Here is an 11,969-nt window from a genome sequence, read left to right on the forward strand (position 1 = left end):
CGTTAGAATTTAGAAGATTCAAACTCTAATTACAACAGAAATATAATTTTCAATTTGTTTTCGTAGCGACGTTTCGGTAATTCAGAGGGAATTTCTCTCACTGTACAGTAATTATATCTTACTTTTTTCCACGTTATTTTCTTATAATACAAATATATGATTTTATATGATTTTAAAGTTGAATGTAAACAATCCTTGCCAGACTGAGATCTATATATTACGTCCTAGCTTTATTGATAATGTCCAGTTTCACATGTATTTTAATATTTTAATGATTTTTACGTCCTAGCTTCACTGATTTTATGTCCAGTTTCATGTGTATTTGGCTAATTGACTGATTTATACATCCTAGCTTCATTGATATTGTGTCTACTTTTCAGTGTAGGTATCGTTCCTAATTATGTGTTCTAATTTCTAAGAATTGAATAATGCTGGAACATTTTTGTTTTGATGTCTTATCTGTAGACGAGAGTCATCGTTTAAGAAGAAAGAATTTTCCTGTACACGACGGCATTAGCAACCAACAAATTAATGCCCGCTAGACATGTCAACATCATTTTTACACGTGATAGCTGTCGTCCTTCTTTTGGAATATGGTAAGGGCTTATTTATAACCACAAAGTAGTTTGTGCACTAATATTAATGGCGTAAAAAACAAAATTTTACTCCAATAAAATAATGTAAGTAAACTAATAATACTATAAAGATATTAACATAATTTGGAACTTGTTAAAACTTTATTACAGACGTTTTACGTGAATATTACAACAGTTGAATCTCCTAAATTCTAACGCTCTAATTACAACAGTTGAATCTCCTAAATTCTAACGCTCTAATTACAACAGTTGAATCTCCTAAATTCTAACGCTCTAATTACAACAGTTGAATCTCCTAAATTCTAACGCTCTAATTACAACAGTTGAATCTCCTAAATTCTAACGCTCTAATTACAACAGTTGAATCTCCTAAATTCTAACGCTCTAATTACAACAGTTGAATCTCCTAAATTCTAACGCTCTAATTACAACAGTTGAATCTCTAAATTCTAACGCTCTAATTACAACATTTGAATCCTCTAAATTCTAACGCTCTAATTACAACAGTTGAATCTTCTAAATTCTAACGCTCTAATTACAACAGTTGAATCTTCTAAATTCTAACGGATGCATACAAGTTTGTTTTTACACTGTAGTTATTCTTATAGAAAAATACGAAATTTTCGAATAACGTTTGACAGTAACTTTCCCGTGAACGATGCATTTTAAGGTTTACTAAATATATGCATGCTCCCGTTTCTATTGCCATATCACACACACACACACACTTTCTTACAAGCTCTTTTTTTTCCGCTAGGGACAACCTGCAGCTGCGTTACATAGTGTAACTAAATAGTCGACACTGCTGAACATTGCACAAGAAATCAGAAGAAAGTGTTTGGTCCAATAAAAACTGTCCCGCGTTAGCAAAAGTAATGAAAAGAAAAATATTTGAAAGTGAACACGTTAAAAGTTTGGTTTACCTATTTATTCACCTTCTAAAGGAACAGATATGACCATCTTTTCTTTCTCTCTTTTTTTTGCACAGTTTTGCTTTGAATCATTATTAATTATTGCATCACTAATGTGTCCATAACATGATATTTAAAAACATAAACTTGTTGTTTTTATGATTCGCATAAAAATCTTAAATCATCCTAAATGATTTTTTGCAAACGATCATTAATCTGTATTTTCTGTATTAAATTATTTGTTAACTAAAACTTTCTGCGTGTTTTACTAGTATGTACGATCTATCTTCGGCATGCCTGATGAGTCACTTTCATCTGTGGTGCTTTAATCAACCTAACTCATCTATATATATACATATATAAAGTAAATGTATATCTAAGTATCTCAAAACCTTCTGCAGCTAGATTATTAATGATAAACGCATGGGGTTTCTTCAGCACGAAAAGATAATATAAGTGTGGTTGTAATGGGTTGCATTCTTTTAATTAAAATACATTCATTAAAAATGATTAAGTTTATTTTTTCTCTAAAAAATTAGCAAATTCATTTTCACTGTCCTTTTCCCATATCTTCAAGCTGTATTTCGAGTGCAGACTCTTGTTATGCAAGCATATGATGTTCGGAAAAATACAAAAAATACAGGTTATATTTAATAATTATAGCAAAACATCTTCATAGCTGGGTTAAGTTTCATCTATACCTTCCTTCTTTACGGATGTTTTCTTTGGGGAGGGGGAAGATCCTAGTTAGCGTGTTAATAGAACTACACTCCATTATACCTGTTATTGTCTACGTTAGCTGAAACTACCGTGATATACACCAAGTAGTTGAAGTATTCAGGTATTTTAGCGTCTATTAAAGACTTGTTAGTATCATATCGTAACTAAGTTACAAAAGTAGAACTTTAACATGAAGATACGAGCTAATTATCATACACAATATTGAAAGTTACGATTCAGTGGTTTCTCTTCCACCGCTATAGTTAGCAGCAGACGAATAAGTTAGTAAAGGTTGGCTAATCGTTTTCTGGTATCTTTTTAAATAAATATATTGCTTCGCTTAACTAATATATTACCATGACATACAGCGATATACAGAAGTTAAGGATATGGAAAGAAAGTAACACAATAATCTTGTAACTTTAATTAATTTCAGCAAAATTAGATGGAAGTTGCTTCTTAGCTTGTACAGTTACATACAAGACAATATTTTCAAACCTACAGAGTAGAAATTGTAAACATAACAAAAGCAACTTGTCAGCAATAAGACACGTAATTGTTTACAAATTTATTTACGTAAACTATAAATTACTCCCAATGATAATTAAGAAGTAGAACAAAACTCTATTGGAGATACATGTGCTCTTCTTTAGTTACAGATTCTTCTAACTCATTGGTTTTAAATATGGGTAGGGGTGTTCAGAATATTCATCCTGTGCACAAAAATATGTGCTGAAAGCACAAAGTTCGCGTTTTTTTGTATAGTTGTGAAACATTGAGACTTTTGCCCACTTTTTTTTTTTATTTATCTTATTTTCTCTTCATTTTGGATTTCATTTTGCTTCCCTATCTATAACGGAGCCCTTATAAGATTATATTAAACCAATATTTTTTTGTTCTCAGCCTAAATTACAACCTGCAAATAGGACACTTCTCGTAGCAAATGTTTAATGTTTCTAATAAATTTTTCGTTTACATTTGTGTAATGACAGTTGTTTAATTAACCGGGTTAGAAATATGTTGCCATGATTTCTGTTGCTAAATCTGGTAAAGTAATTTATCAATTACTGTCATATCATCCTATTTCTATTGGGAAAAAAATGTGACTCAATGGGTAGCGTGCAACTGTGAACCCGTTCGCGCGCTATTACAGCAAAATACAAGCACGTTATGCTTTTTGTGGCTGTAAGTGCATTATAAGGGTGACTGTAAAATTCCACTATTCAGTCAGAGCAAATTAGCCCAAAAGTTGGCGGTGGGGTGGATTTGTTAATTATCTGCCTTCCTCCGGTCTATTAGCTCAAAATTGTGTGGCTAGTGCAGACAACCCTTGAGTAGCTTGGCGCACATATCGTAAAATAAACAAATTAATAGTTATTTCTTTATCATCTTGTGTTCCTAATTATAAGGAATAAAAAAATAATTATAAATTATCTTTTGTCCTTTGAATTTCATGTCCATATATTTCCACAACAAGTTATATTTCATAATTTAACAGTAAAATTGGCTGTCTAAAGCAACTTAAAGAATCATAAACAAGCTCTCTTTCCTCAAGATAAAGCTGAGACTTTTTTCAAACATTAGAGCTGCCTTTAAAAATGTTTATATCGATAAACCATTTCATAAAATATACGTCCTTTTAACTGCTTCATACAGGTTTCCATGGGCGCTCTTTCTTTATCAAAATTCACGTTCTTATAGAGCATCTCTATTCCAAGGATTTTTCCAGAGATCTAACTTTATCTCTACCTTCAATATTATAATAAGCGATCTTAGAAATTCTGGAAGAGAGGAGACACTTTTAGCATCTTTGCTGATGATATTTCCTCTAGGCATTGCGGTAAGAATCTCAGATTTGTACGTCACATATTTATGTGACTTTTGACCATGTTCAGTCTTGGGGTCAGAAAATTAGGGGTTCTCATTCATTGTATTGAAGTGCGAGGCCACGAATTTTGTTCATCGTTGATTTACTATTATTCCTTCTTTGAATTCCTGTGGCATGGTTGTCTCTTTTGTAGAAAGTTCTATGTATTCTTTGGTTATTGAGATGATTACCATAGACGTCTTAACTTTCTTCAGGTAGTTTTAGTATTCTTCATGGGTAGTAATACGCTTCTGTTACTGTACCGAAACTATCCGTTTTAAACTAGCCTATGATAGTGTCCTCTACGATTTTTCTCATTCATCAGATCTCTATATAATTGATGTCCTTCAAAGTTCTGCTTTGCGAATTTGTTTTTGTGCTATGAAATGTACCCATACTTTTGCATCTGAGGATCCCTTAAACTTATGCAGACTACAGTTTATTGGTAAATATGATTTCAAAGATATGGTATGTTTTCCTGAGGCAATATAAGAGGGAAAGTCACCTCATATAGTTTAGTTAACATGTACAAACATAGTTACATACTTATTTTAAAATTCCCCCATCTCAGCATAATTAATAGCTTCAACTTGTTTAGTTTTTTTATAGCATTCATGTTAACCTTACTTTTGTTTCTCGATTTTACGAGTTCGCTTTAGTAGCAGACTGCCTAACTTACATTGGTAAGTTTCTAGCATTTCTTCGTATTTATGCTGATGGTTCTAATGACCCATCGAATGATAATACAACGTTTGCTTTTCATGTTGAAGCTCATAAATGTTCTTAGTTCTTATAAATGTCCTGTTTACTCTGGTTGCAGAACTTATTTGCAATCTACTCATGCTCCCTCGGTTCTTGGAACTTTTTTTACTCAGATTGCTTTTTTCTCTAGTTCTTTAAGTAGTTTTCTGGATTTAAATAGACAAATTACTTATCCAGATTTTTTTGTGCGAATGTAGTTTGATTCGTTACCATCTTGTTTGTAACAGTTGACATTTAGTTTGCGTTAGGATTTCTTGAAATATCGGAATCCCAGATAATGAACTGGCTGACAGAACTGCCAAAACTACTTTACATTTATCTTCTAGCTCTGTAACGAGTCTTTTAGGTATTGATGTTTGTTTTTAGTGTACTTATCTTGGTGAAATTCTTCAGTTGATCCTTTTTTCCCATAGTCTTTTCCCTCTTTATTTGTCCAGACCCTACGATACTTGAAGAATTGACGACATGATGATGATATCAAGTCACGATTACATCTTCTTGATGTGTTAATTTTACCTTACACAAAATTAGGAGTGCTCAATCCCCTTATATACTTTTGAAAGGCCTTGCTAGAAACATTTGAACTTTTTTAGTTATTCAGATTAAAGTTATCTTTCATTATTTATTCTCAACTACATGAGGCCCATGAAACGTCTTAGAGCTACTTGTTTCTTTGTTTGTAATTAAGCACAAAGCTACACAATGGGCTATCTGTGCTCTGCCCACCACGTGTATCGAAACCCGGATTCTAGCGCTGTAAGTCCGCAGACATACCGCTGTGCTACTGGGGGGGGGCTATAGTTACTTAAACTGTTACATTTTATTACAGTTTTCTCTCTCTTTCAATGGCTGTAATTGTTCTTTGTAACAACTTTTCGTAACTGTCTTTCGGTATCCATTAAAATTTAATATACGTCACCACCTTCCAAAACAAATAGATTTGTTTTTCACGTGTGTTGCTCAGGTTCTTATGTTTTATGGTTTTACTCTGAAGATTATCTGAAGGTGCAAAACTGCTAAGAATTAATTATTAATTTACGTTTTAAGATTTTTGTTTTATTTACTCCGAAAAATTCAAAAATGTTATTGTTTCAAAATATAATGACAGAGCAATATAATCTCCCAGTATAGGTTTCAACTCGAAGTACATATTACAGAATGTTTACAGATCCAGTTGTATTGAAAGTTATGCTCATGTTAACTCGCATACCCATGTGTGTTCCAAGTGGTATTGACATAAATAAAATGTATCTTCATTTCAAAGTATTGTTTTTATAACTTACTTCATCATTGAGTGTTTATTTTGTTTCTGATGACATCACCTAACGCTTCTCTAGATAACTGAACTAGAATTTCCATTACAGTAGCAAATACTGGTAAATTTTCTAAGAGATAAGATAGAGGCATTAGCTTTACCAGGTATAGCTGGAATTACCTAAGAAACATTCACAGCCGATATAGAGTCGCTGTGGAACGGCATGTATCAGAGCTACATCTTGTCATGTGTTCATATCTGGGATTTATAACTTCCAGCACGGGGATAATACGTGTACTTTATTGCATTGCAAAACAAAAGAATGTGGATTAACTTGCAGCACGAGAACCATCCAGAAAGAGATCTGCAACAAGTCCTGTCCCAGTCGTGGTAAGAAAAATGGCGTCTTGTAACAGGTGAAAATCTACGAACATAAAAGTCAGTAGCAAAAGCCGTTCACGTGCCCTAAGTAATACAGCAAGCTACATAATCAAGAAGAATCTCGGTCTGGAAACGAGACCAACGAGGTTATATTAAGTTCAACAGGATAAGGCTTCCAATCACATCTCTTGTTCAAACGTCGCATACCTCAAGTAAACAGAATGAAACGTGTATTCATGCTATTCCACAAAAGACATACAGCCGCCGGATGTAGTGCATATGAATTTCTGTGCAATCGAACTGTTGAAACATGTGCTGGAAAACCGTAGAGGAGATATATTTTGCTTTCATTTCAGCCTTATGACGGAGTAATTCACAATTTGAACGATTCAGGACTATTATCAAGATGCACATTCGTCAGATACAGTATGACCGGACGTATCGACATGGGCTGTAACAACGTGGTGAGGCTCCAAAATCGTTTTAATATAAAGTTCTCAACCTCTGTACATATATACACAAGACTAGAATTTGTTGTTTTTTGAGCTCATGAGACGGTACGATGCAAATACATTTCGTGATATTATATTTCGATTTGTTGTACATTACCATATATTTATTTCGACATTACAATAAGAACATTTGTTATTGTTTGTTTATGCACTTATCTTTCCAAAGCTATGAAACTCATATAATACTAATACGATTCTTTGAAATATTTTAACACATCACTCTTTAAATTAATACTATGTCTGCTTAACAATTAAGGATGATAAGCAAAAGCTGAAATGACAACACAAAAGCCCACGTTTTAAATAAAGAGCTTTCAAGTCTTAAATGGAACTTCATCAAACGAACAGGAAACACAGAAAAAACGATTAGGCCTGTGACTTAAAAATTCAAAGAATTTTTGCAGCTAAACACACAAAAATAATATGTAAATTGTCTTTAAAATCTTCTGATATCAGACCTTGTGCAAGTTGATATTGTTTCTTAGAAACTACAGCTTATATGAGTTCTTGGATACATTCTTAATCTTAGATTAATTCGAATATGCAACTCCTTTACAAGAGTTAACATTTTAAAAGACCCACGAATTTATTCTGCGTGTTGTTTAGCACCGGAAGTAAAAAAATAGAAAAGAATAAAAGGTAGGTTTTATCCGTATTTTGTCTATGCAATTCAAAATTTAGCTTCATAAAATGCACCCAAACCTTTACTTGATAGTATTGTGAGTCGATACTGGAAATCTAAGTCCTAATTTCCCACTAGAACGAAGTTCATGATAACGACAGATTTTCCAAGCGACTAAAATCTCCTTTTGAAGATACTTTTTATCCAAGATAGTTTGTTTGTTTGTTTGAAATTAAGCACAAAGCTACATAATGGGCTATCCGTACTCTGCCTACCACGGGTATCGAAACTCGGTTTCTAGCGTTGTAAGTCAGCAGACATACCGCTGCGCCACTGGGGGAGCTTTATGCAAGGACGTTAAAAACGTAGTCGCTTTTAATTATTGTTATAAGGTTATCTTCATAATATAATAACTGTTCAAGTATCTTGATATGCGATTTCAGTAGTTTTTTGATCAGCTTTGTGCGTCTTACTAAGAATGTGAGTACATATGTCATTATTTTTGGGGACTTCAGTGCACATCACTCCTTGTGGGGATCTGAAACTGTAGACTCTAACAGACATGTGGTAGAATCTTTATTTTGAGGCTGTCACCGTGTTCTCCTAAATGATTATTTCCAAACTAGATATGACACATTTAGTCATTTAGATTTGACCTTTATCTCTAGTAGTCAAGCAATTCCAAACCAGAATTGTTTTATTGTTATCTCTTGATTTTTCCTTCTCACTGTGGAAATACTGAAGTAAATTGCATGAAACATAGAACTAGCTTACTAAATAGTATCGACTTTATCAAAATTATATAATTTGATTTATATTTCTGTTGTTACCTAAGATCTGACCTCTGAAAATGGTATCACCATTACCTGCATCAGGCTAGGTATTTGGAATTTTGCTAACAGTATTGCCCCCTCCTCATAATGGCGTACTAATAAGTTTTAGGCTAATAATATTAAAAATCGGGTTTCTATATCCGTGGTGGACATAGCACAGATAGTCCATTGTGTTGCTTTCTGCTTAACAACAAACAATCAAAGCTAACAATATTTTTAGTCGGCATCAATCTATATATAAAATATATAGTTTATTTTCAACAGATAAACTCTTTTTTGTGTACATTGTTTGAATACGATAAGCAAACGTAATAATAGAAAGTTGTTTTTTTTTTGCAAAAGCAAAAATATTATTCATAGTTTGGGTTAATCTCGAATAATCAGTTTCATTAGCCTTAGTCCGTCGGGGTTATGTCGTAGCTGTGTTCTTAAACTTTAAGCAACCTTGCTACTGTATGAATAGAGGATCTTCTCAGAAGGATCTATTGCTTTGGCTATCTTAAATAAATTTTCAGACGACTTCATAACTATATATATGCTCGTATCTTTTCTGTCAAAATTCATTACACGCGCTTTTCTAAAACGATCCCCTCGTTAAGAAGTCCTTGAATATTCAAACTGAGTCCCCCGTTTTTAATATCATGCTTAGTGATTAGTAGAAGCGTGATTATCTATGGGGTATTTATGTTGATATTTCTATTTGGAGAGAATCTCAAAATCGGCACTCCTTTTTACGCTATTCTATGTAAAATAAGTTTGGCCTTCTTCAGACTCGGGCTTTTACCTAGGATTTTCATTTGCAGCCTTAAAAGGCCAATATATGGTATTTTGATGCAGAAAAATGAACTCGATTCCTCCTTTAGAGATAAGTCAAATTGATCGCTCTTAGATATCAGAATATTGGTATTTAGGCTTGATTATGACGCTACTGCTGTTTCTCGATTACCCAAACTTTATATTGTCCAACACTCTGCTTGACAAATTTGTGTAGGTGCAATGTATTGCACCCTACTCAGCTATTTAGTTCATGGCCTCTGATGCTTCTTTAGCTCTTTGTCTACGGTACTTGCTTGGTCAACATATTCTTAAAGCTATACAATGCACTGGTGTAAAAGTGTTAATACGCTTAGTAAAAAGTCATACAACTTGGAACTCTACAAAGTAAGACTGTTTTCTGGTCCACTGGTTAGTGTGCTTTATAATAGATCCGTATGTATTCATTACACGTGTAAAAGACAAATAATACTCTTCAGTCAAACAAAAGTAGCCCAAAAGTTGATGGTGGGTGCTATTGACATAGCGTATTCCTCTAGTTTAGCTGTTCCAAATTAGGAATAATTAGTGCACGTGGTCTCTGAGTATATAAGTGTGAAAACAAGTTTGAAGTTAAGCATAAATCTACGCAATGAGCTATCTGTGCTCTACCCACGACGGGTATCGAAACTCGGTTTCTAGCGTTGTAAGTCCGCAGACATACCGCTGTGCCACTGGGGGGGGGGCGTCTGAAATCAAACAAACTCTTTCTCTCATAACATGTTCTGTCTGTCCCATTGTTTTAGCTGCGTAGACAACTTTAAAGATATGTAAATAGCAAAACTGCTTGTGTTTTATGTGTGTTCTTTGGCGATCTCTTGACTTGAAAACATTGATATCTCCTTCTCAAATAGTTATTTTCACCGATTGTTTAAGCGACCTTTTAGCTCAAAACACACACAATATTTACTCCGATATGCGATGAAAATATTGATTGCTTCACTCTTACCTAATTTATTCCGACCACCAAATTATGTATGTTTAGATACCTAACCATATTGATATTCTTGGTAATGAAATCGTTGAAAAAGCTGCTAAAACATCAACAACCATATTTGTATTCTTCCTCCAATGATTTTTCCATAATTTTTTTCTTTACTTTATACCATTCCCTACTGAATAATATACTCCCCTCCTCTTGGGTAGGCCACTTTATTTATCTAGGTTTTCTAGTTCCATTCGCCAAGCCCCTTACTGTTGTGATGCTGGAGGGCATGGTGCTGTGATTCTCTTGAATGAAGTTGGATACTATCTTGTGGCTCTATGCCGTAGACTTATAGGACTATGGCATCATGTTCTTCATGATTCTTTGTTGCACTGTAAGTTAGTTAAGGACTGCTGAACTATTGTGTTTATTTGAATCTTTAGACTATACACCATTTGACATGGCGATGGCCAACCACCTTAAAGTTTTACAATAGATTTCTCCGAGTTTTCAGGCTAATGATGGGGAACTAAAGTGATATGTGGATTTTTAAACTTCTTATATCATCACATTTTGTGAAATTTCCTTAAAGCCTTATAGTCCGTACTATCTACCTGCTTATATTATTTAACACTTCTAGTGAACAAGGTGAACTTTATTTCATGCTTCATAGGGATGGTTTGCTTGTTGTTGTTTTTTGCCTGTTAGTGGTATAAATATCATTTCCTCTTGATATTTTGCAGATTAATATTGTTGTTGAATCCTTAGAAGTTGCTTTATTATCTGCGTATATCTCCCCTTAGTAATAGTTTTAATTCGTGCACAAAGTGTACGACCATGACTAAAAACCTAATTACTTCATCAATAAAGCGCAAGTGAGGAGGAAATGCTAACAAATTGTCAGTTTTAGTTCCAATAGAAACATCGACTGAAACTTGGTGAGATGGTTGTGATAGTTTTTAATTAACTACACGTATCACTAGGGTCACTGCTCTTTGTACCAGTTTAACAAAGTGTACGACCATGACTAAAAACCTAATTACTTCATCAATAAAGCGCAGGTGAGGAGGAAATGCTAACAAATTGTCAGTTTTAGTTCCAATAGAAACATCGACTAAAACTTGGTGAGATGGTTGTGATAGTTTTTAATTAACTACACGTGTCACTAGGGTCACTGCTCTTTGTACCAGTTTAACATAAGTTGTAATTTGAGGGGACGATTTCTAAGATAAGCTGTGTTTGTGTTAGGCAAGTTATTATTTTAACTTATTGTTCTTGTAAAATTCTACACTGTAAAAAGATGCAGACCGCCACAGTTGACACATACAATGTTATGAAACTTCCTGCAGTTGGAACAACAGATGTGTTCAACAGTTAGTAGGTATATGGCCAAAGTAAAAGCACTGGTAACACTGATTGGAACTACTAATGTAAGAACCTGCAGGAAAATGCTCAAATTAAGTTACAACAAGGGTAGGTAAAGCCGCCCCAACGTAGATAAGAACACTCCGCTTGTCGACTGTACCACCCATCATTCTTCTTGTGAGCCTTTCTACTGAAAAGATTTTGTGGCCAGAGCTAGTAAGTTCTTCTTGGAGGTTAACTACATTAATATCGGGTGATACAACACATACAACATCAAGTTGTTCTTAAGATAATTTAGGAAAAAGTAGCTGTTACATTCCACTCTTCAAACATTAACTTTTCTTGTAGAGGACGCTACGGAAGAGAGAAGACGTAACTCTTCTTATAGAGGACGCTACGGAAGAGAG

General features: G+C 33.9%; 1 protein-coding gene across 2 annotated transcripts in view; it reads left to right on the top strand.

Annotated features, from left to right (window-relative positions):
- LOC106463912 (neuronal acetylcholine receptor subunit alpha-10-like) overlaps window positions 1-11,969 on the top strand; it is a 57,340-nt gene that overhangs the window by 13,364 nt on the left and 32,007 nt on the right. For both annotated transcript variants that reach the window (XM_022391879.1, XM_013923996.2), the window contains exon 2: window positions 466-596. In XM_022391879.1, coding sequence (XP_022247587.1) covers window positions 545-596 — 52 coding nt within the window. In that variant the 5' untranslated portion in view covers window positions 466-544. The remainder of the gene's footprint in view (window positions 1-465; window positions 597-11,969) is intronic.

Source organism: Limulus polyphemus, unplaced genomic scaffold (genome assembly GCF_000517525.1).
Source record: "Limulus polyphemus unplaced genomic scaffold, Limulus_polyphemus-2.1.2 Scaffold56, whole genome shotgun sequence".
Taxonomy (NCBI): domain Eukaryota; kingdom Metazoa; phylum Arthropoda; class Merostomata; order Xiphosura; family Limulidae; genus Limulus; species Limulus polyphemus.